This window comes from Etheostoma cragini, chromosome 19, assembly GCF_013103735.1.
Source record: "Etheostoma cragini isolate CJK2018 chromosome 19, CSU_Ecrag_1.0, whole genome shotgun sequence".
NCBI classification, from domain to species: Eukaryota; Metazoa; Chordata; class Actinopteri; order Perciformes; family Percidae; genus Etheostoma; species Etheostoma cragini.
Genome location: NC_048425.1, coordinates 4,401,181 through 4,427,194, shown reverse-complemented (window position 1 = coordinate 4,427,194; position 26,014 = coordinate 4,401,181). Strand labels below are relative to the sequence as shown.

Here is a 26,014-nt window from a genome sequence, read left to right as displayed (position 1 = left end):
AAGCTTTCTAGTTGTTGTTAAATGTTGTCATTCACATTATTCAGTGGTGAACGAAGTATCCATTACTTCCAGTGTAAAGCACAAACATATTGGATGAAACACATTAGTTTTCCACTTTGTAAATGTGCAATTAAAATGTTGTGTATCTGCTTTTGTTTTGTTTTCTAATATGCGAATGTGTTGTGATAAATGTTCAGTTTACAATTTCACTTAAAGGGGAACGCCACCTAAATTAAGAATTCCAAAATGTTATTTGATGGCCTAGGAAAGTTTATTCAAAAGCCAGAAACCAGATAAGTTTCTTAAATCACAAATTGTCGATGTAATCTGGCATAAAATCTGGAGTTGCCCCATCAACAATGAATGGGAAACTGATTTTGTGGACCCATAGAACTGTTTTTGTTTTTTTACACCCAAAACTCCCATTGCAAGTTTAATTTTATTCCCAAAGCAAATACATACATTATTTCAAATTACCTTTTTTAAAACATGTTCCTGTTTGTCAAAACATTGATTCAAGTTTATATACACATGCATATTAAAAAAGGAATACAAGCAATAACTGATAACATAAAATTGTCAAAGTCTAATGCAAACCAATATAATGCATTTCAAGTTTGATTTGAAAAAGTATATTTAAAAAAAAATTATGCTTTTCACTTTGTTTTTTCTTCCTTAGAGGGACTGTTAAACATGTTAATACGTTACATAAATATGTCAAATGTTCATTTTATATATTTTCTTTTATACACCTGTTACGCCCCAGTCTAGGGGTGCCTAGGACGTAACATGAACAAAAAAGGCCCCATCTTCCCCGTCTCCCAAGTAGCCACAAAACTAGTTGTTATGATGTCACAAACGTATTTTTTGACAATAAGTAGACCTCGTGATTAAACAGATATATGTAACTTAAATAAGGCTTCAGGGTGGCCTACCACTAAAATAACAAACAAAACAACCCTGTCTAGAAAATAAGATACTAACCTAAAGAACCAAAATATGGCCAAAAGACTGACAATGACTTACCTCGCTAACTAATTAAGCAGGAGAAAAACTAAAATAACACACCTAGCGGTCCACCCTTACTATATTTTGCATGTGAAAAGATAAATACAGGACATATGCACACACACAACAAAACACAGAAATAAGTGTGACAGTAGTCGTAACAACACCCATAAACAAAACCTTACATTTTTCATGATTCAATATGTCTTTCTGTCCCAAAGCGGTTATTTTTAGCTGGCAGGGTGGCTCTATTATAATGATGATCTGTCGGTTTGCCTACCGTTTTAACTATTGAATGGGTTGCTATAACATTTTGTACAGATATTGCTTTTGTAATAATATGAATAATATTAAATTTTTTGCCAAGTTCATGTACACATGCGAGGCATGTATTCTCTGCATTTAAGCCATCCTAACCCATTAGCAGCAGTTAGTAAGTTAAGGACATCCCACTGTGAAGACAACGGGACCCCGAATTGTGAAGCCAAGATAGAAAGGCACTGGGGTCAACAGTGGAGCTTCAGGTTCTTCAACCTCCATTGTAGCCATTATTTTCTGCCCTCCAACACAAAGAAACACTTGCTCCTTTTCATGCACATGTGGCATAGTGGGAGAGTGGCATAGCTCCACTTGGATTGGGAGAAGCATGTTTTGGATTTCTGGCACTTGCCACACATCCCCATTGTTCCACATTTCATTGATGCGACTCAATTTATTCTTATTTGTTTCATCATAATCATCAGTTAGTTCAGCATCCACCTTTTTTTCCACGATTGCATCCAACCTTGATCTGTGAATCCATTTGCTCAGTCCAGAGCCTGTCCCCAGAAAAAACAGAGGCAAAAGGTACCGGCCTCGAAGGTGTTTGGCATACTTAGCTCTCTCAAATGCTTTCTCCATGAATGTGACACACTGTTGCAGGTCAGGACCAAACATGAGGTCAAGGGATAGTTGTGCAGGCTCTGCTCTTGTTTCTTGATCCCCATTGCTTTCCTCATCCTCCCAGGTTTTGTCTTCTGACTCGTCGTCCTCTGTGGCCTCCTGTTCCACTTCTTCATCATCCTCTTCTTGCAGCACCCGAGGCTCTTCCTCAGGCCAAAACAACATCAGAACCAAAAGGTAAAACTGAGCGCCTCTATGCCCAACTTTTGTGCCCAAGAATCTGTTAAGTATTGCTTGGAGTTCTGTCACTGGAGTGTGCTGCAAAGAGTTATGCATCTTGTTGCTCAAGATGATGTTGGAGAGGATGTACCTCTCAGCTTCTTTGACATCGTCAACATTTGCCTCGTATATGGTTTTCAAATGATCTCGGATTGCCTCTAATTCAGACACTGTTTCCTCTGCCTCCTCAAACCTAGCACGTCGTCCTTTTGATGTGATAAGGCCGTGATTCAGGAGATCTAAAAGACCTGGAAAGCTGGTGGATTTAGCTGCAGTTTTTGTTGTGTACAGTTCGTAACAAATTACAATGTCCTTCCAAAAGTAATCCGGCTCAGTGGACGTCTTGTTAGGGTTGGAGTAGGCAAGGTACCATTCAAAAAAGTCAAACCTGGCTTCCACTTCCGGTTTTAACTTTTGAATGAAACCGTGTTTCTTTGAAGGACGAGATGGTCCTTTATTCAGTTTCTCAAAGGCTATCTTCGCCACTTGAAGAAAACCAAAGAGGCCTCTGTTGTTGAAAGAATTTGAAATTCTTTCAGTATCAGTTGTGTCCTTCATTTCTGGGCCCTCTTCATTGTCAGCTTTCCTCTGCACATCTTTAAAGGCTTTGAAGGCCTTTTCTGCCATGCGCAAGATGTCCTCCAGTCCCTTGGCTTCCCTCAACAAACGGTTCTTGTATATCTGTCCAAGAGTGTCAGCCACATAAGAGTTCTTTGGAGCTCTTTTAATGGCTTCCTCTGCCCATTTTTCAGCTTTTTTATAGTTAATGTTGCCTCCTTTGATGTAATAAAGACGGGAAACAGTTTGGGGAAAAATGGGGTTCTGTCTTAATTTATCTGTTGCAATGTTCAAGACATACACGGCTTTGTCAAAATTCTCTTTCTCTAGCATATCTATAATTAACCTGGAAAACTTTGCTTTACCATTTTCTCCCAATTCTCTCTTTGTCAGCAAATCTTTGATGAACTGGAGTATATATGGTTGGGTCTGATCTCCACAAAGTGAAAACATAAAGTTCTTCATTATAAGACTCCTGGAAATCCCTTCCTCAGCTAGTAGCTCCACAGCACGCTGTGCAACCACTGTGTGAATCATAGATATTTGTTCAGGGTTTGGACTGGATGTGTTGATCAAACACATAAAAGGCTTCATTCTTTCTTCAAAGGGGGGGCCTCCATGGATGGGCTCAGGGGGTCCAAGGATCTTCTGATACTCAGTTTTCTGAAGATAGGCCTCAGGAATGTATGCATTTAGCAGTGCCAAATAAGAGAATAGTTTTGTGATGGTGGACTTTGGGTTTTGTTGCACATACTGTGAGAGAAAATTGGCATCAATGTCAATACGTTCCTCCGGTGTCAACTCCATGACGGTACCCTTAGACATCAAGATGAGGATGAAAGTTTTGTTTTTTCTTAGTTAAGCTTCAAAAAGGGTAGTCCAGGAGTATTTGAATACCTGAAGAGGTGATAACAACAGAACTCATGTTAATAATTTAGTTTAACCACTTTCTAATACTTTTAAAGACACTTAAACCCCCTCGCTCCATGGATGACAATGGCGGTTGATCAGGTGGTCCACCACTTTGGTCGAGACTGAAACAAGTCAACAACTATTGAATGGATTGCTACAACATTTGGTACAGATATCCAATGTGGATGAGGATGAATCTTAATGATGTTTGTGATTCCTTTGCTTTTTTCTATCCCCCTCATCAGGAAAACATCAGTTAATTTGCCCTAGTCTAGCATTGCCAAACCTTCCTCCACTGAGGAAAAAAGCCTCGGGAAGGAACTTGTTTTGGTGGAACGTTCAAAAGTTGTTTTAGTCATGCAACAGAAAACTCAGATTGGACAGATAGTCTAGCTGTCTGGATTTACCCTGCAGAGATCTGATTAAAGGCCATTTTCCTAATCTTTAGGACATCTGGCCAAAACTAATGTATCATGTATACAGTATATATATTATATTATGCAGTATATGTAGGCTTGAAGAACCAGTTATAAATGATTCATCTACAGTTTGCTGTCCATTTCTGGGAGCTGTAATTGTATTATAAACATTTATGAGTGCACAATATATGGTTAATTCTCCTTTCTTAATGACCTAACATTTATTGCAGATTTGCTGGCTTATTAGAAAGGTAGCATGATCATGTAATTATGTACTGTAGGCATTTAACTTTTTGTATTTAATAAACATTAGAAAAATAGTAAACAATTATGAACTCTATGGCTGCTGACACATAAGAAGTAGTACCGTTTGAAGTATCTCCTATTTGCTCAAATTTAATGATTTAGTTCACTGACCTGCAGCAGCTCTTATGATGTAGCCTAATTTCTGGCAAGATGTTTGGCTTTTTGCAGATTCCTGATGACGCAAAACACATAAAATAAAGGTTACTTATGACAAAAGGTTTACAAAAATAAGACTACTTTTCAAAACTAATCAGAAACCGTTCCAGTATAAAAACACTATTTTAATAAGCAACATGGAAACGTTTCACTTTTGAAATGGTCGCAAAATTATTACATAAAACTGTTTACATCATAATTCAGTTAAGAAGTAGCATGATTATAATAAAGGGGACGAAATATTAATAATAGTAAACAGTAAGCTCCAGTAAGGTAACAGCACACATCTTCACATATATTGTTTGTACTGATTACATTCAAAATGTAATAAAAGAAACAAAGAATGGAAAATTCAACAACAAATGTTTACGCAAATCCACTCACGTGTTCCAGCAGCGGTGAGGTGGACTAGAGAGCCTGAGGATGTTGTTTATAAACACCTTTAAGCCACGCCTTCTGCATTTTCTTCATTCTTGCATCTTGGTAAAGGCGTACTTTATTGTGTTGAATTTCGTTTCTCCTTGGTGATGAGTAATGATATCTTCAATAGCTCTCGCTTTAGACAAGACTTTTGGATGCCTATTTGAGGCCTCATAACTTTTAAGTTCTGTTTTCTCAGAAGTGAAAATGAAGTAATTTAGTTCAGTAATTGCAGTGGTGATAATAAATCTTCTGATTTCCTGTAAACGTCTTTAAGCCTACTGTACATTACTTTCAACGGTTAACCTCTCTATGAAAAATAAAACAGCTTCATTATGAAAGCTTTAGTGTATAACATTTTGTGAATATTGACCTGTTACAGTCAAGCAATTGCCAAACGAGTTGCTACAAAGCTAATTGAGACTATAATTTCCACACAACTCTCTGTTTTTTTCAGTATGGCTATGTTCAGAAATTGGTGTCGTCCGGTGACTTTCGTGAGCAGAAAGTCAAGTGAAGATCATTCTCTCTTCTGAAGAGTCCATCACGTTTTTTTAATCCTCTGTGTCCTCCTCGGTCCTACTCGGCTACTCGCAACTGTGTGGAGGAGGGGTGGGGGCTGTGCTCGATCTCGGAAGGCTTGTATCATGTGGACAAGCCAAATGTATTGTTGTCATCACTTACAATTCCTCATGGGGGCAACAGAAACAACGCACTATAGCTTTAAGATGTTACGTTTATAATTAAAATTATTCATATTCAAAACACAGAATTTCTTGAAAAAATGCATAGTGCAATCAAATCGCTTATTGCTAGCAATGATGATAATCATGTTTAGAAGGCTTGTTAATACAGTCTCACCCTATAAGGTCATGATTCACACATCTACAGCGCATATTCCTTCTAAATCTCAAAAGGGTAACAGCAAGAAACATGATTTCTTTTATTCACATAGGCAACAAGCAAGAACATTAGACAGTTAAACATTGTTAAAGCTGCTCTCATCAATGTATCAATATTTGCATTTTAACAGTAGAATAAATCCCTACAACAAAATACATATACTTCAAAACACTTTCTTTACACATAGTACACATGACTTCATCTGCATTAAAAAGAAAAATAGAATGATTCTGAAGAAGTGCAATGTTTATTGTATGAAAAAGAATTTGTCATGAACTATGACATGTTTGCAAAGAATTACGGTTAATAAGGAGTAACTTGTGGCTGTGGTTTATTGTAACAAGTGAGCTTTCATTTCCGCACCCGTTTGCTTTCATTGTCTTTTCTTGTCTGCGCTGAAAGATTTGTACATTTTTGTCAGCCCGCCAGCAGATTTTGACGTCAGACACACCTCGTAATTCCTGCCATGCCTGAAACTGAAATCAGATATGCAAATGTTTCTAAGTATAGACTGGTTGTCTCTTTGTCTCTCTAATCTGTTTCAGCAGTAAATCACTCTGTAGGAAGACTCAAATCAAAAGACAGAACTTATTTTCTATTTCCCCACAGTGCCCTTGGTTTTACCTCTAAAACAGAAACCCACATTTTCATTTTATTTATTAAACTAAGAAGATACAGCGTGTTTTTTTAATCCATTGTACAAAGACCTGACCTTGTTTATTTTTTGTTTCTAGTGTGTTTGTTTTGCTTATTTTGCTAATTTTTTTAATGTGTGTTAGCTTTGTATTTTTTAGACTATATGCTATGTATAGCATATTTACATAGCATGTGATGTGTATATAATTAGGCACAGTTTGCTCTAATAAGGTATAATTCTCAGTGTCCTTTTTAGAGTTAACTGGGCTGAGCCCTCTGCTGTGTTTTGATTACTATTTTGCATAGAACGGAACTCATGCCTTTGAGAGGGGAACATGCTTCAGTAACTAATGATGAACTGTGCTGTATGTAATGTATTTAGTTTTTTGGACTTTCTTTGCAAATTATTGAATAAAACATCAAAAAAAGGCAAAGTGTTCATTTTACATCCATGTAATGCTGCTTCTATAATATTTGACAAGAGAGAGCAAGACACATTTAAACTCTTTAACACAACACACTATTTTCAGAAAGATTCATGGTTTCATGCAAAACAATGTATATGAGTATTTTGAATTGGCTACAAGGTAAATTGTCATTGGCACATGGAATGGCAACTTAAATACAATCTTTGCATGTTGTGTTTGCTCAATGTAGGCATATTTTGTCATCTTAAGCTACTTCTTTCCCTGTTCATTCCCTCAGGTACACACAATAGTGGTTGTTCCAACTTCAGTCCGCAGCCAGAGAAGCAAGACTCATGTTCCAGCCCCTTCAGGCTGCACGCACCTGTCGAAGAAAAGAAAGCAGACGCACTCTGTTTTCCAACTCCCTCCACCGGTCAACATGTAGAACAGCACAGAAAGGAATACACGTTTTAGGCCCAAAACTCCCCACATCATAGATGATATTGAGAATTGAAAATGGTTGCATGTTTATTGGTCAATAGAAGTGTTTGCAAACAAGGCCAAACTCTTATTTGAGCCAAACAGGTGAACTATTGTGGAATACGGAAGATTCTAATCTACACATTGTATCTTTTTGTTTAAATATGTTTTTGTATCCCACGTACTTTATCGCAGAGTTTTTACAAGCCAGTAAACGGCCAAACTATTAATGCAGCACATTTTAAACCAGTTCAAAAAGCAGTGGTTACAGAGCACTTTACAGAAAGACGACAAGAGATAAAAACTGAGAAAATATATATTCAAAAACAAGAACGCTGAGTGCACAACCTACTTTTTAATGAAGAAAAAGACACTCCAAAAAAGAAAATGAGAGTTTACAGTATGTCTCTGTATTGCTGTGTGTAATTATTTGGTCTAAACTGTATTTGCCAAGAAAGTAAATTAGATTTTAAATGTTTTAGCCTTTGCTTAGATATTGTCTCCACTTATGTGTCTAAAAAACTTTTTAATCTTTTAAAATGGAAAAATGATGGAAGTAAAAACTAGTATTGGGACAAAAAAAAAATGAAAACAGTGAGTTAAATGCAAAACTGGAATGTTTTACTTTAAATTTGTGCTGTCGTCCTTGCGTGAAACACATCCCGACATCCTCCAGCGGATCTTAAAATCACTGATGCCCTTTTTTTTCATCTGTTCCTCTAGCTATGAAGCATAGACACAAGTTAGTCTTTACACTTCTTATAACATTATTGATTAGCAACTTGGATCTCATTAGCTATAGCTCCTATAAACTATAAATTACACAGGGAGAAGACTTTTATGTATGCACGCATAAATCTTTGTAAAATGTATCTTTCTCACCTGGCTCAGGATTTGTTGTTGGATGACTGGGTCACTCATGTCAAAGTCAGCACTGATCCTCATGACAGACCTCTTCTTAAAGTCTGAAAAACAGTTGCTGATGTGATTAGGATTATGAAATTCATGATTCAAAGAGCTGTGCCATTTGTTTCGCACATTTTTAGTCCATGGACCACAGTAGCAGTGGCGTCACTATTGAACGTTTCTTTCAAGATGAACTTTTGAGATGAATTATATACTTTAGTCAGCCAGTGGTTCAGGTTGATTTCAATGCGCCACAAAAATTAATTAGGTTGAAGAGACTTAGTAGCTGCTTCAGATAAGTAATTGATTACATTTAACAAAACAGCCGTTGTTTTGTGTCGAAATTATGTCAAATAATTGAGTGCCTGATAATGGTTTGTTCATTTTAATTAATTTAACTACAAAAGTGATTTTAACTTTCTATAGAAAATCTATATTTTTCATTTACCCTTAATGCTTGGTAGTTGGCAGCACTGAATAACAGACAGACAGTAAGATTGCTGTTTGTCAATAAACTGTAAGTGGAGTTGGTCTGCAACTAATTTCTGACTAACAGATTTTTGAACAATGTAAATTACTTTTTCCTGGGACATTGTCTCAAATTACAATCAACAGTATCTAAATTTATCTGAAAAGGCAAACGGCCACGCCTTAAGATGTCTACTCTACAAAGAAGGAAAGAGAATGGTGGTCCTTTGGGCAAAGGCCCCTACTCATTTGGTCTTGATGTGTCTTTGTGCTGGCATACTCTGGAAAGTGCTATGATGTGCCTTAGTCACTTCATGGCGTTCTTTTTGCCAATGTTTTTAACAAACAGCTACGCTTTGGCACCATTATCTCACTACTTATCAAGACTTGGAGATTTGCTGAAACATACTGCCATCCAGCCTGCTAACTGGCACGCTTGTTCCCTTTTATTCAATAATACAGCACTCCTGATTGGTGGGAGCCCAATAACAGCCCCACAACGGGAACAAAGGGGGCTTCTTTGTCTAAAAGATATTTTAGGGAGTTTTTTTTTCTTTTTTTTCTGACTTGCCGAACACATTTAATCAAAGACATGCTGCATTTGCTAGACTTACAGCTGCGAAGAAAATGATTGTAACTCAATCAATGGCTCAAGCATTAATGTAAAACTTAAATAAACTTGCATACCACTTACAGTAACAGAGAAACATAGATTTGGTGTCGCAGGACCTTATGCTCCATTTCCTGTCATAGACATGAACACATTTTTGACTCTCTCCCAAGCTGTCGACTAGTCCCTGAGACCAGTATCTGAATGAGGAGTAACTCCCATCTGACCACTTCCAGGAGTCTTCAAAAAGGCCGATCCAGGCCAGCTTTTCTACCGGCACCATGCTCTGGATTTCCTTGTTCTCAGCCTGGTTCCTCACACTGAGCAGGTCTGTGTGGTGCACCATGCAGTAGCGTCGAGCATCTGTCCAATTCATTGCTGTTTCCACCAAAATCTTGGTTTCTGGTGTGCTGTTTCTGCCTGTGAACACAGAAAAATACAAGATGCATCAACACACCAAGAACACCACTTTTTTGGAGCCATTGAAATTGGTTGATATTTAAGCCATCCACAGTATGTGCTAAATAGTGTAAAACAGACAAAACAGGTTTTACTTTGTCAACATGTGAATGATAATTTCCATAATGTTACCATCAAAGCATAAGAAGTAGTTAGGTAAGTCACAGTCCATGTCTCTCCATTCACCCGTGTGTTGGATGGCAGCACAGTGCTGAATGCCCCTCTGGGCGTTGGGTTCACCAACATCCCAGTTCCTGAACTCTGCTTCCCCATCTCCATAGTAACCCTCATATGACAAAGACCACCTCCAGGTTAAGTTAACCCCATACAGCCCAATCCAAAAGTCGTTGAAGTCATTATTCATTTTGTCAACAACCCTGTTCATGTTGTTAGCATTGCTGATGGTGGCCAGGTCAGTGAACCTCTCTCTGCAGTAGGTCTGGGCTTCAAACCATGATTTAGGTTCATCGTGAATGAGAATGTAGTCACGGCTGCAGAAATCAAATAAACAGTAATCTGTTGGTATAAAAAGGAAAATGTAAGCATTTGTGTGTGAATGAATGATGTACGACTATCATGAATGTCTGCACTATAATCAGACTTTATTAAATCACTTAAAGGACGTAGAGAAAAAAAATCAATCTGGAAAATCTTTCTGCTTAAAAAACAAACGTAGCATTGAGAGCAATTATTCAGCATTACTGTGGTCTTTATAGAGGTGATACAAGTTAAATCTTTATTGGAGCAAGAAATGAACCACTCCCACCACATTAGCCTAAAGTCCTAACAAGATAATAATGTAAATGACAGTATCATCTGCAAATGTGATGACCCTTCAATTTCCAGTTTTGTAGAGTTAAGGTTAGGAATTTGCATAGTCAGGATTTCATAAAACGGTCTAATTTATTTACCACAGTGTGGGGGCTGCTGAGGATATCTGTTCTGAGGATTCTCCCAAGTGCTGTAGACCTCAACCTCACACAGCGAAGGTGGTATGATTGGATGCATTACAGTCACATAGCGACCCACAATCTCTCTGCAATCCAGGGTCACAAGTGATTGTGAACTACTTGGGATGACCATGCAGCTGAAATAGATAAAAGAGACAAAGAACAGGTACGCATGACACTGCTTGATTTACCTTCAAGCTTGATTCTTTTTTTGTTATCCAGATTTACCTGTAAAAGATAAGACAAAAAGTCCCAAAGTATTTCCTAAAGTCTTTACATTCCCCAATGCAAACTCATGTTTTGTTGAGCCATCCATCCACCCCAACCTCCTCCACCTGCAGACTTTGCTGCTCCATAACAACATATCCATATCTCCATATCACACAAGTTCCTCAGGCAAGTGTTGTGAATCCTACAGCAACTAGAGGGCTTTGTCAGTTAAAGGTAAATATTATTTTTGTTCGGCATCTTCTGCAACGACTGATGCTGTAGTTTTTTTTGCTGAAGGAAAGTCTCCACTTACAAACATGGTTGGGCGATGCATTCGTCCATCCTTCTTCGACTATATATTTACCTTGTGTTATCCACTCGAACATCACTACTAAAGCAACAGTCCTGACTGTAGGTAAGTTGGATCAAGGTCACACTACAGGGAACCAGTAGATCCACCATCACCCACTGACTGGGTTTGTCTTCAGTTATGCTGCAGGTGGAAAACGCATCGCCATCAATAACTTTGCTGGCTTCATGTCCGGTTAGTTTTGTGGAAGACTGAAAAGCAACTCCTCTCAAAGCCACATTTTCTAGGCAGAAGAAAGGTGTAAAAAAAAATTAGAATACTGTTTATTCACTATTTTAGGTTGGTACTTTAAATTGAACAAGGGTGTTCAAAGTTTAATTCAATCAACGTATATTCTTTTAATGTTACCATGTACAGAAATCTATCAGAGAGGAAACAATGAAAATGGTTGATCTTTTTGTTGTGATTTTTGTACTTTTGTTGTTCCAGTTATAGCATGCTGAATACATAGATGAAAGGTTCGGCTCTGAAAGGCATCAACAATCTGATTTCAGGGAGAAATGTTATTTGTCATGCTGTGGAGCTTACCTAGCACAGTACCATACACCTTTAATTCACAAATTGTCAAAGTCTTCTTTAGTCCAGGAAGAACAACATGGATGAAGCGACCTTCCATTATCCCACAATTGTAGTTGTATTTTTGATTTCCGTCTCCAACGTAGATGATGGCACACCTGAAAGAAAGAGGAAGTATGTGGAAAAAGAAACAAATGACTGTTAGTGCTACTGCAGCAACTAAGTACTCTTTTGTTCCTAATATTACCTCTTGTTCTTGGTGTCATTCCTGGGGCCAATGCGGATCTCAGCTCCTGTCAAGTTTTGTGAACAGCAGATGCTGGTGATAGACACATATCTAATGCGGTAGATATTCCGAAGGTCTAGTTGCCACCATGGGTGGTCTTGTAGTGGGACTGAGGCACAGTTTTCTTGTGGAGCCTCCGGCCCAGTGTTTTCCTCAATGGCCTTAGATGGAGCAGTTTCTGCAGAAGCTGGATTTGCAGACTGCGTAGCTACTCCTCTCGGTGCAACGTTTACTGGTGAGAGTGTCATTAAGAAATTTATGAACACATTTATTAAAAAAGAACCTGTTACAGATTCATTTTGGAATTCACAGCATTGGTCTTCCTACTAAAGTACTGTTCAACAAAACAAAGCGTCTACAGCCCCAACATAGCTGCTCTTTGAGGCTATGATGCCAATTGTAAAGAAAAAATATTAGACAAATAGAATATTTAAGCTGATATTGGTGAATAATATAAGTCAATTCAAGTAACATTTCCATCCCCAAATCAAGTCACCAGCATGGCTAAAATCCCCAAAAACATTTAAAGTTTCTTGCGATTGTTATTTTGAAGAAATGATACATACACTGTGTGCTCTGTTTAAAATTGTTAAAATGTTTTTTTTTGTTATATGTCTTAAGGTTTGTTATCTTGTGGTTATTGTTTCAAATGTATTGTGTTTTCACATACAATATTACTTTGATTGTGGATTAGTTAGATGTGATTAATGTGGGCTATGAGTTTATGATGAATGTTTCTAAAAACAATTAAACATCAATTACAGTTTTACCTCTCACAACCTGGATACTAGTTGTGATAGTAGACCACCCTCATTCTTCACTGAAGATATTTTAGTATATAAATATACATTAATAAAAAATATTGTATTGGGAACACCACATAATTTAATCAATTTTAGATGCCAATTCTTAGCATTGCATACCTCCTGTAACGCTGGTAGTTGCGTACACTTTGACCTCACAAAGCTGAACATATCCTTCTCGAGGAATAAAAATATTGACGTAGCGTCCTGTCATCTGACTGCAGTTGAAGTTCATGGTAACGGCACTGGTCACAGAGATTACTCCACATCTGAGGGAGAAATTCGGACAAGGGACAGATAGTAAAAAAAGATTTGTTATTGCAGTACAAAACCTCCCAGCTCATTCCTGAACTGAAAAGGTAACATGGAGACAATGTCAGTTTGAATACTAAGGTGAAAACAAAACGGCATTCCAGTCTAAGTGCCAGGCTTAACCCATAACATCACCTGGGATTGTTGTTGCCATTGTTCTCCAGTGAGTTTCCAATGCGGATTTCTGCCCCATTTAGGTCATAAATGCAGCAATCTGTACGTCGAGTGACTTCAACTGATAAGATGTCATACGGAGCCAATAAGTCCACTCTCCACCATGGGTTTTTCTGCAACTTAGTTGAAGAACAGCTTCCCTCAGGATAGATTGGATCAGTATTGCCATCAATCACCGTGCTTGGTAGAGTCCATGCGAAAAAAAGTGAAGACTGTGCCGCCACTCCACCCCGAGCCATGTTAACTGGAGAGTTAGAAAAGTGACAAAGATACATTTTTAAAACATCTACACAGGAAGGAACTTGATTGGGAGCTTAAAAACACTGTAAAATTAAACAACAACAAGACTAAAAACACACTACACTACAAGTATGTTGTTGATGATTAATTGTTGTTTTATCATATTTCATAAAAAAACATATAATACAAACAACACAAATGATCAACATGCAGTTTAGCCAACAGTGTGGTGTTTAATCTCACCTGCAGATATGTTTACTCATCAGTGTAGGGAAGTCACCAAGTAGATTAATTTGGAGGTACTGAGTATTTCCTTTTAATTTTCTTTATACTACACGTTTTACTCCACCACATCTATTCAACAGCTGTAGTTGTTTTTCAAATTAAAGGGGCACTATGAGTTCCTGCATGGTTTCAGCACAATTTCATTTTTGTCCAAATCGCAGGCATCTCTCCTTGATCCGCTAGCTGCCTGACCTTTTATTTTGTAACTAAGTATCAACAACACATAATAAAATGATATTCACACAGGAACCAACCGGATAATTAAATATGCTTTTAATCAATGATGGTGCATTACCTCCTGAAAAGTAGTCGAATACTTTGACTTCACAAAGAACAAGTCTCTTATTTACTCCAGGGAGGAAAAAGTTGACGTAGCGTCCTCTCATTTGGTTGCAGCTGAAGGTCATAGTAACATCACTTGTCACGGTGATAACTCCACACCTGAGGGAGGAGGATGCAAAAAGAGTAGAAATGCAAAACTAAAACAAATAGCAATAACAACAATAATGTGAATGATGGGGTAAAATCAAAATGACAACCCAGTCTAAGTATCATGGTAAACCCATTGTATCACCTGGAATTGTTGTTGCCATTATTCTCCAATGAGTTACCAATCCGGATTTCTGCCCCATTTAGCTCAGTGGGGCAGCAATCAGATCTTCGGACGATTACAACTGTTGAGATGTCATACAGACCCCCCAAGTCCACTCTCAACCAGGGGTTGTTCTGGTACTGAGTAGAAACACAGCTCCGATGACCATAGATTGAATCAGTATTGCCATCAGTTAACAAGCTTGGTACAATCCAGGACTCCCAAATTGAAGACATAACAACCATTCCACCCAGAGCCAAGTTAGCTGGAGAGTTGGCACAGTGACAAAGATCATTGAATTGATGAGCAAGTACATGTTTGCAGAGCAAAATATGTAAAACATTTTTACCAATGCGTTTTTTTAAAACAAAAATATGTCATGTTTTAAGACTTTTCAAGACTTGGAGATATCCTGAATAAATGTTTAAGGCCCAGAGACGTCAAAGAATTCAGGTTGTTCTCGTGAACCATTCTTAGGTAGGAAAAGTAATACATTGTAAGTGGTATGTATTCCACGTGTTTTAGAAACATATGCAACACAATGATTAGTGCAGTCCAAAACACAGGGGAGCATAAGGGGACTTTTGTTTTAACCCAAAGAATTTTCTTACTGGTCGTTTTGGTGCAACAGTCACCTTTTGTTGGCTAAACTTGACAGCAATGCCTGCTTAAAAGACCAGGGACCTCACGGTGCTCTGCACGTGGCTCACAGTAATCTTTTCTCTTTAGAGTCCACTAAACTAATTTCTGGTAATTACACGACTAGCTGTTTGTATCCCAGGATATCATACAATTTGTTGAGCAAAACACGTTCATAAGAATGAGTTGAAGAGGGAATATTAAAGAAAAGTCAAAAAAATAAATATAAATTTGCATAGCAGAACTTTGTTTCTTCTTTCCTGAAGCATTAATCGTCTCATGATACACACACGTGATGGAATCTGAGGATATCAACACAGAGCCGTTTTGCTGCAGAGTTAGTACTTGCATTGGTACTTACTTAAGTTAAAAACGTTTTGAATACTTCTTCTACCATTGCTTTTACACATTTTCCTTACCTGCCTGGAGAGTAAGACTGAAACTGAGAATGATGAATCCTGCAAATAAAGTTGAACACCAACATTGAACTCATTCAATAAACACATAATACACATCTTTCAATTTTATAGTAGACTTCCTAGTAGATTAAAAACCCCTTTGGTTGCTTGATACGTGAAAAAAAAATTAATTCAAGGTCAACATCTTGGATTTAGTTTGCCAATTTTTAAGGAATTCAATACTTGCTTTCACAAAATAGATTAAACCAAGCATAGAGTGCTCTCAGGTATGTTGTAAGAGTGAGTATTACCACTTAGACATTTACTTGAAAAATACAGTATAACATTATGTGACTTACCCCAAATAACATAATTGATTCCACACAACGCTCTTTGGCAATTACAAATCTCTACTTTCATCAATTTTGGGGTGTCTCATTCAATTTAATAGCATTTGAAAAAAGAAATTTAAGTGGTTTTGAAATAGTATTGAGTAAAAGTTGACACATTCCGGTCTGTGATCATCCATAGACAACCATTCCTTTAATTTTAGTCCTAATAATTCCTAATTTCTGCTTTCATAACTCAAACATTAGGTATAATTTCCTAAAACTTAGGTTTATTGACAATAAATTACACATATAACTGTAAACTAAATGTAATAAGTTAGTGCTCTCAGTTATTTTGTAAGAGTGAGTATTACCACTTTTCAAAGAAATTTTCTTGAAAAATGTAGTATAATATTATGTGACTTACCCCATATGAAAATGAGTTTCCAAGTCCACTCCATGATCTATAGATTTATTTTAGTTTAATGTGTAGAGTAACACAAATAATTTCTGGACTTGGATTCACAGAACTACTTAAGCTGCTGTCATACTGTGATGTGTATTCGAATGGACCCGCATTCAAATAAATGCAAACCACTTTCACATTATGACACGCATTAGTGTGACTCTGGTCAATCCGAAAATTTGGCAAGTTCTGACTGCGGACTGGTGCCCAGAAGTGTGTGTTTCAATCCAGACACAATGAGCCCCTTCAAAATAAAATAGTAGTGTTGTCTGTAGGGAGCTTCAGCTTGTCTTGCAGTGTCAAATCTGTTCAAATTGATTGAATTAGGCTGAGAAATACATCCCCACCTCTATACTGAGAGTTAAAAAAAGGGCTAAAAACAGATTTTATAGGGTCTTACATCAAGTCCGAGCTAAAAGCTAACGGGAGATTTGAAACAATGTCAAGGACTAAGTTTCCAACCATGCAGTAACTGTAGTTTTAAAACCCTTTTTAAAAAAACAATTAAAAAAATGATTCCCAGAGACTTGCAATACGAACCCATCTAACTTCAATCTGTTAATAAAGAAAAACAAAAAGTCACGTTTTTATTTGATTTAATGCAGAATCTGTTTATTCTTTTAATCATATTACAAATTCTCATAAAATGTCTCCAACAAAAAATACTAAATATTGCATCATATAAAGAAGTATCCTTAATATCCTGTCTTCCGTGATTAACATGTCAAATAAACTGTTTGAATCAAAAGAATTGTACATAAACAACATATTTAACGTGGTTATTGTGTCCAAACATGTGCACGTTTGGTCCTTAAATTGATTAATGTACATATATGTATTGAAATAATTGTATTAATTATTAAAATGAAAACTAGAAAAGAACACTGAATATTGACACATACTTTATCCTTAAAGCTGTTTCTTTTAAATATTACAATGTGTAATTCGTTTTGAAATATGTCATACTTTTTTATTTACAAAAATGTAACTGATGAGAGCTGATTTCACCATTTTAATGTTACAATTTTTTTTTAACTCAATCTCTTAAATTGTTTTACAACGGTCCATTAAGTTTTAGTTTGTAGACGTAGGTGTCAAACTGTTTAAAAAATAACTAAATAACTGAAAGTTGAGTAGGATTTGTCTTCAGCTAGTGTCCTTCAAATTGACTTTTATGCTTGGAGGCTCACATTTGGTTCATCAATTTGTTTAACCAAATTGTACGTCAAATTAATTTAAGCAAATAAATGGGTGGGCACTTTAACTTGTTCAACCAAGACACTCAGCTGTGTGTGTGTTCTTAAAGCAGTTTATTAATTTTGGTTAAACTGAACAGACATAACAGCATAGAAAAGGATTTTCATGCAGCTGTATGATGATCTGTGAAGGTTTCAGTGACCCACAGAAAAAAAGTATTGGGTAAACATGAACGTGGTGAAAACTTGCAAAAGAAGAGCAATAAAACGTCTCAGTGTTTTACATTCGCTGTTGTTATGTCTTTATAGATTACATGGTGTTTCCAAATGAATAGCAGAATTGTTTAACAATATACTTTGTTAATACAAGTTTTACTATACACATGATGACAAAGAAATTATTTCTGATACATACTACATTGTCAGGATACTGCTTCACATACCATTCTTTTTTTAATTTCAGGGAATCTAATAAAGTGCATGGTGGATCATTTGGAAAAGGCGAACAAAAACACAAAAAGAACCATTGCAGGTGATTTAGGACTTAAACCTTTCTCTGCACAGCTGTGTTCAGAAGATGTAACTAATTATACTTATACATAACAGTTAGTAGGAAAATATTGTACTTTTTACTGGGATGCAGAAAGATAGCTGTCACTTAGCAGAAACTATATTGGGGGCTCATAAAATATAAAATGTTGCTTACAAAGTCATCATGTGGCTCATTGTGTCTTCATAATAAATACTTTTATCAATTCATCTACATACTGCTGATCTTTCACCAGTGTTAGAGTGTTAAAGAGGGTGATGTGTGGATGTGAACTAACCCAAACTCAGGTTTCAGGGCTCATACGGCACCGTTTCCCTGGGATGATGGTGGGAGAGTCGGGATCACTTCAGTTTTGTCTGTTAGAAAAGAAACAAAATGGAGAGCGGGATCAGTTAGTTGGAGAAAAAATATTTAGATACAGTTAAAATATTTGGATTTCTTTCTTTTAAGTGAATTGAGTTTGTGATTTAGGGGAAAGGGAGTTTGAGGTTTTCTAAATGGCGCCTCCTTCTGGTATATGAGTGGGTTTCAGGATATTTAGTGATGTCTCTCAACCAGTTATAGCCACTTGATAAGCAATTGTACATTTTAGTCTTTTTTTTCAAGCATTTCTTTACTGTATATATCTTCGCAAACTGAATATCTTTGCATTAAACCAGGCACAACACTTCAGGACATCACTTTGGAAAAGTCATGAACAGCATATATAATATTTCATAGATCATGTGTGTTTATTGCAGATCAACCTTGGGTACAGACCACATTTGTTCGTACAAGCAACATCCTTTTCTGTTTTCTTATCCATACAATAACAATAGCATCAATGACCATAAGAATCAACAAAGAATGTACAACTTGTGGTTATGTGGTGGAATATTATAGCAAATATCAAGACTTAGTTAAGAGAACAAAAAGCCAACACACCGCGACATTCCAAATGTTTTGATTAAATCAACATTTTTTACTACTTTACTATTTTGATCAAAGTTGATGAAAGATGAGTACAAATCAAAGAAAATCAGTTTCTTCCAACCTCCTTCCATGACCTGGAATGTTTCCACAAATAAACAACAAATACAAGTTCACAAAGGGGATGGTACTGCTGTGAACATGGTCCAACCTCCTCTGTTTGCATCTTCACAGTTCTCAAACTACGCTGAGTTTGGATACTAAATTGTTCATTTGTTTATGTTAGTGGGGCGTCCAGAGGTGTGCTCTTGTATCTTTGTGAGGACCAATGTGAGTCGTAGATCTTGAGAATAAGGACGTTTTGGCCAGTCCCTAATTCTTCAAAGGACTTGGTTTTAGGGTTGAGGACAGACATTTTCAGGTGAAGTTTAGTGTTGGAATTAGGCATCTACAGTAGATGTGATGGTTAGCGACTAATACAATACAAATGTGTTTGTTTGTTTGTGTGTGAGAGATAAATATGTTCCTGCATGTGTATGTTTTGGTTTGCATTAGACCACTGCAATGTGTCTTTACATGCCATATGGTAACTGTTAGTTCATGTTTGTCTGCGTGGGGGGTGCAAGTCAAAACCTTGTTTTGACAAGACCAGCTGCTTGTTTGTTTTGTGCATAGCGCCTCAATTTATGACAGAGAAATTAAACCATTTACAATAACATTATTCTCCTCAGAATATAACAAATAATCCCTAAGTGTGAGTTTAAGGATAAGGCTGGTGATATTCTATATTTTTCTATATAGTTAGAAAGACAAAAAGCAAAAATGAATTGATACTAAGAATAGTATTGCCTCTGTAGCTAAAGCCGAATACATATTATTCATCTCTGCGATGATTGATGATTGTTCTCCAAAATCATTAAATCACATACCGGGTGACATGTTCCTTTATTATAGTGAAAATGGACACTGTAGCCTATTATGAGTCCACCCATATCCATGTACAACATTTTTCATTAAACACGAGAAACCAGTGAGACTGGGCAAACCCCTGCAGTGCCAGACCTGTTTAGGCAACAAAACTAAGTGGTTAGGTTCGGGAGAAGATCATGGTTGTTACGTAACTTATGTACCTGGCATTGCTAAAAGTATGTAAGTTACTTAACAAAAGTAAAAGGTGAAAGTCCTGTGTTTGTTTGACCCATCCCTCCCTACCAGACTTTGTCCGACTTCCTTGAGGCAGGCATGCACGTCCTGGCTCGTGATTATGTGGGTTATATACCAATGAAAAGCAGTGTAAGGAGATTGTACAACATTAAGAATCAAAAATTGATTATGTTTTTCATAATTATGATGTTTTCTATGAAAATGTTCCCTAGGAATGTTAAGCAGTCAAGCATTTTTATTGACAAACCAAATTCCTATATAAAAAGAAAGTGTAAATGTTGTTAACAGGACTACTGTCCTTTAGCAAATGATCTATCTTTGCGATTGTTATGGTGCAAAGTTATTACAATTGCATGGTTGCATTTGCAGAATTTTCATAGTTATAGTTTGAGTTTTCAAAACCCTGGTGTTGCTGCTGCTCCTGTTCTCGCTGTTGTTGTTCTCCCCCTTCAATATGCAACTTCAGGATAAAATAACACAGGAGTCCATTCATCAAGAGTTGAAAGTTTGTGCCAAGCAGAACCTTTACATAAATTGTGAAATACTTATCAGTTGGCTCCCCGTGGTGGGCTGTGGACCTGCTGATCATGAGGCACTGGAGAATAAAAGAGGGGGCGTAGACAATTAGGAATGTGAACATGGCGACAAACACAATCGGTTTCTTTTGAGCAGCAACAGAAGGGAAGAGTGTACACTTTGCAATAATGGCCAGAGCCAATCCAATGGTAATAGCTCCCAGCCCAAATATTGCCACCCGGCTGAAAAAGAAATAAAAAGGGCCAAACAAAAATACCATTAACTGAACCACCAACATGTAAACAAAGTTCTGATTAGCTCCCTGTTGTGGATGGGATGGAACACGGAGGCACATCAAGGCAATAAGGAGATGGTAAATCAATCCATAGCCTCTGAACAGGAACCAAAGGCTAGAGATGACAGTGTAGTCGACTCCAGGGCTGGGGGCTGACACTATGAATTGAATCGCCGAAAGTATTGATGATATTGCATTCACAACATCTGTAATGAGAATGGCATAAATTCGGCGGTAGCTGCTTATAGCACCCCTGAGTCTGTCATGCTGTTGTGAGTTGATGGCTTCTTTCAGCCTCTTGTGTTGGGACCAGAAGGCCGAGACGTAGCTGACGAGCCCCAGCAAGACGGAACCTAGGAGAAGTCCAGCAGCTAAATAAGAGTCTCCTGCAACACCTGCTGTCATGAGGAGACCTGATTCCCAACCATAGTGCGAGACCCTGACAAGAAAGGTGTTGTTCTCCATGATGAGGTGGTGTTACTTGTTTTGTTAGTCCTTAGTACTGTTGGAAGAAAAACAATGGTGTTAATTTAATGTTATCACTCAAAGAGCACCCAGTACACACTTTGTTTCCCCAAACCCGTTGGGGTAGAGGCGTAGCTGCTGCCTGGATTGTGTTCATTGTGTACGAAGGTGGCCGTGGTGGATGGTGGGCATACAAGCACAGGACACCCTGAGACTGATAGTTTGCAGAAAAAGTACTTGGGTTAAGGGCTGGGAAAAACGTGGTTTCAATTAAATGTTAGGAAAGTGAACATGTCAGGCTTCGTACACGAAGTCCCTGCAGACCTTTTCAATATTTAACCAACAACATGACCTTTCCCTTAGCTGAACCAAGTGCCTTGAGAACTTCCCAATAACCATCTCATACTTTAGTTACTGTACAAGTAGACATTGTGAGGGGAAAAACAAATACATTTCCTATACGTAAAATATCCACATTTTGCAATCTATCAGATACAATAAATAACATTTATTAGGCTGGTAAAAAAACATTATCCAGAGGGAATGGATTATTTACTTATTTAAATACCACTGGAGGAGTTTTGGGATGTTTTGTCAAAATAGATTCGAACACTCCTATCGCCAGCGATCCATTTTTCTGTGACCCTCCAAAATGATTCAGAAAAAAAGCATGATCCTCTCCAACAATTTTGTCCTGCCCTCCAGAAAACTTGTATGGGTCAGACCAATTTGCTATCCCAATCTGCAAACCCTATTTTACTCTTCCGTAAATACCTAACGGTCCCTTACATTTACCAAACTTCTTGGGGACTTTTCTCTACATAAAAAAAATTTGAAAGTAAAAGTATTAGATCAGACATTGACATTAGAAAAAATACATAGCTGGACACAGTAATTTAAAGTTATAACTGGCACATTAATGAAGAAACATGTGTGAAGACGTGATATTGCAAATAATGCAGATTGAGCGTCACCATCATGTTTTTACTCCTGTCTTTCCACAATAGTAAAGGACATTTGTTTTGCCTTCTTAGTGGTCATCTGGAAGTTGACGCATAATCCAAATCTGTTTCAAATCCAAATTTCTGTTGCGTTGAAGTCTTTCTCTATGCTGGCTGTTTATGTTTAGTACTGTAAGTACTCATGTTTAAAACTTGAACACCAAATAACATCTACTACTTATTGCTCATTGATTTTATCAATTAGCTACATTTCTTAAAAGTATAATAAGCATAAACATTTTGTTAAAAAAAAACTTTACCTGATTTAGCTGTTGATCTCTTGTTGCCAGGGAAGAGCTGTTGAGTGGCTAACATTTTGTCTTTGGGTCGCATATTTATAGCTGTACAGTACCTCGTAAAACTAGTGCACTCACGCACACCATCTTTTTTTATTTCCTTGTATTATCAGACAATACCAGGACTGATCTCATGTGGCAGGTGACTTTCCAAACCTCCACAATAAAAGTTGTTGGTTAACTAATGGTTACTAAAATTTGATTTTTGATTTTAACCAGGATTCTACTGATTCTACTTTTGATTGCAAATGTTCAATGAATGCATGTCATGTTGTCTGAATGGTTGGGCAAACTAAACAAAAGGTGATTTACTTCACAAAGGTAGGTTGACCTGATTAAATCAAACTAAATGCATCTTTACTGCCACCGGAGCTCTTTTGACCAGCAACCACAGAGATAAAACCTTTCCAACATGAATTAAAGAGTTGAGTGAAAATATGTCCTTAAAGCTGGTCAGATGAGACCCAAAAAAGCAATCCAGTTTATCATTCATTTCCCCTCATTTCCCCTCTGAAGTTGTAAGATGTATTTCAACTTCAATATCATTCGGAAGAGGTCATATGATGTGAATGATATGAAACTATCATGTTTTGTTGAAGGCTGTGACCATCAGCTGACGCGTTATGATAAGAAAGCTAGAGCATTGCTTTATTTAATGCTTTGTTTGACCCATAATCAAGCCTTCCGTCATGCTGTCAGTAAACATGACTCACTTCACTTTTTAAACAGACTTTTTTTTAACCTTTATTTATCCAGGTAAGTCAGTAACACATTTTTATTTGCACCTACGACCTGTCACGTTCACGCATTCATACCTGGAAGCTTTTGACACACACTCTTAAAAAACTGTACAAATAATTGGTCGAATGATTTTTGCATGTGTAAGAAACCCAAATTAACCTGAAATGCATTCATCTAAACGTATGAGTGATAGTTTGGCAGAATGAAAATCCAAAGAGTTTAACATTTTGAGAAAACACTGTACAGGTGCCTACCTGCACTATAACCTCTACTTATGTAGTTTTAGTAAATGATTTGGCAGAATGCCTCCATTATGAAATAAATGATGCAACAAAATACACTAACGGGGACCGGTCTCAACATTAGGGGAGTGTTAGGGGAACGTTCCCACAATGTTAAGCAAACTTTCTTTGCTTAACTTTCTTATCTTACCAAAACACAACAGAGCCAGGCTAGCCGGTTGCACTCTATATATGCCACTCTAAGCTAGCTGCCACATATTTAACGTTACCCTACAGGTGGGAGTGTTGCATTAATATCTAATTTAGCTAACTGCAAGAAAGCAAATTAGATTTTTTATTTTCTAAACTTTAAATTTCACTGAAACTTTTGTATTTCACTTACAGAAAGACAAGGCAAATTGTAAAATTGAGCACAGTGGAAATACAGAAGACATGAAGCCATAAGATGTCCTTAACTACTACAAGAAAGTCATGTGGAGCATCTTATAAGGCTGCAACTAACAAGCAAGAACTAATCACTTTACTGTTAATAAATGCTAAACTCATGTCCATGATTAGGCTACAACCTAAAGGTAGAAATTGTTATGGTCAGGGTGCTGTTTCTCAAAAAGGTTATGAACCACTGATTCTCTCCCTTCTCTACCTAAAAGGTCATACTAACAGATGTTGTCCTGCTGGTTCTGCAAGTCAAAAGAATTGTAAACTATATGTTAAACAAGATACAATTTACCTGTGAGGAACACGAGGACAGACAGGCTGCCCTTCATGTCTTGTCAGCTTTCTGCACACTTTGGTTTTCCTGCAACACAAATGTAAACATTTATCAGACACTAAGTGTATAAAAAGGGAACACATTTTCAAATCTAATTCCCATAGGTGTACAAGGCCCCATGCAGTGAGGGTATGTGGGTCCATTTACTTAAATTACAGTAATTAAGCACAATATGAGGCAATGTATTTGAAGAATGTTCCTTCTACTTTACAAGACTAAACTTGAGAGGGAAACATTGTTTTTTACTCCACTAGTCTAAGACAGATATAGTTGCTTTGCACATCAAATGTTTACAGATAAAAACCATGACTCACCATAAAATATGTATTATTAGAGTGGACAACTAAAATACATGTTTTTAAAACATAAAAATACAATTCTACTTAAACATGTACTGTGTGCATTAGTAGTAATCACACTGTTTTTCTGCATTTTTAGTACCTTTACATGTGCATTATGATACTTCTGTACTTCTACATGTATTTTTACTTATGTATTGCTACTTTTCCAAAAATAGATTAAAAAATGCCACTTGTTTAAATGTCCAAAAAAAAATCACACGTCTTTCCAAGCTATACTGTAAACTATCACACTCTCTATCAGTACTCCACAATATTCTTTATTTGCTGATAATATGAAGTCTCTTAAAACAGCATGGATTGAGAAATAGATGTGCTAGGAATGCTTTGCAGATAGATCCAAATGTTTAAATAATCAAAGCAAAAAGAACAGAAATACATTTTGTTACAATTAAAGTTAAAGCAAAATATTACATAATGGTCTCTTGCCTGTAGTAGGGCTCAGGACCTTCTCACCAGACAACTTTCTTTTCCTTAGGATGTGCTTTCTCCGTCACTTGACACAAGTTTGTTGGTCAAGATCAGGAAAAACTTAAAGCTTGCCGCCACTGAAATGTTTTGTTCTTCATAAAATCAAAAATAAATGTATTTTTCCACTTAGCTGAAGTTGCTATTCATCCCTCCAGATTGTTGGTGCACGTTGCCCAGTGTTAGGAGATAACAGCTGTAAAGACGTCTGCCTTTTCTTGAATATAATGAACTAGAGGGCACGCTGTAAGAATAGCAATGTTTCTTTTTAGAGATCATGGTTACTCAAGATAATCCACAGACCTGATTGTGAGCAGTTTCATCAAGGAACTGCATCAATACACAGAAGGAAGCGTCTGAGCCAATATTTTCTCACACGCATTTTCAGCAAGGGAAAAAAAAAAAAAAAAAAAAAAAAAAAAATGGTGCTGCGTGGCCCTTCCACCAAGTTGTTTTGGTTGATCTACGTTCCTGTCGAGGTGGGTTTGAAACGGGTACGGTAACATTATATACCCAAGAATAAAGTTTCTGACCGTGCAGACAGAAATATCTTGGAGCTTCGAGAAGAAACAGAACATTCAAATCAAACTACAGTTCCTTTTAATTTTATTACAAAAAAAAAAAAAAAAATTTTTTAGAATGAACAGTACAACAACAAATC

At 37.0% G+C, this 26,014-nt stretch overlaps 2 protein-coding genes across 3 annotated transcripts; both read right to left on the bottom strand.

Annotated features, from left to right (window-relative positions):
- Positions 1-422: 422 nt before the first annotated feature.
- LOC117935011 (sterile alpha motif domain-containing protein 9-like) lies at positions 423-4,562 on the bottom strand. Of its 2 annotated transcripts, none has more exons than XM_034857100.1 (2): positions 4,476-4,562; positions 423-3,543 (listed from the first exon to the last, which is right to left on the bottom strand). In XM_034857100.1, the coding sequence occupies exon 2, from the start codon at positions 3,532-3,534 to the stop codon at positions 1,447-1,449; it is 2,088 nt and encodes a 695-aa protein (XP_034712991.1). In that variant the 5' UTR covers positions 3,535-3,543; positions 4,476-4,562; the 3' UTR covers positions 423-1,446. The 2 variants fall into 2 exon arrangements, with proteins under 2 accessions (XP_034712991.1, XP_034712990.1); XM_034857099.1 differs by having other exon boundaries at positions 423-3,624; positions 4,476-4,559.
- Positions 4,563-6,650: 2,088 nt separating this feature from the next.
- On the bottom strand, positions 6,651-15,649 carry zgc:171424 (uncharacterized protein LOC793213 homolog). The gene is made up of 14 exons (XM_034857084.1): positions 15,606-15,649; positions 14,530-14,812; positions 14,251-14,396; positions 13,392-13,674; positions 13,065-13,213; positions 12,103-12,373; positions 11,868-12,013; positions 11,334-11,562; positions 10,721-10,896; positions 9,942-10,325; positions 9,435-9,770; positions 8,249-8,331; positions 7,992-8,089; positions 6,651-7,268 (listed from the first exon to the last, which is right to left on the bottom strand). Exons 2-14 carry the CDS (start codon positions 14,790-14,792, stop codon positions 7,238-7,240), a joined length of 2,595 nt encoding a protein of 864 aa, XP_034712975.1. The 5' UTR covers positions 14,793-14,812; positions 15,606-15,649; the 3' UTR covers positions 6,651-7,237.
- Positions 15,650-26,014: the final 10,365 nt, after the last annotated feature.

Bases quoted from the DNA above. Each gene is read 5' to 3' on its own strand.
- LOC117935011 (XM_034857099.1), bottom strand. From the start codon at position 3,552: ATGTCTAAGGGTACCGTCATGGAGTTGACACCGGAGGAACGTATTGAC.
- zgc:171424 (XM_034857084.1), bottom strand. From the start codon at position 14,792: ATGGTTGTTATGTCTTCAATTTGGGAGTCCTGGATTGTACCAAGCTTG. The intron at 10,326-10,720 runs GTAAATAAATTA...TTATACCAACAG, and splicing joins TCAGCAGCCCCCACACTGTG to ATTACTGTTTATTTGATTTC. The intron at 8,332-9,434 runs GTAAGTGGTATG...ACTGTTTTTCAG, and splicing joins ATCTATGTTTCTCTGTTACT to ACTTTAAGAAGAGGTCTGTC.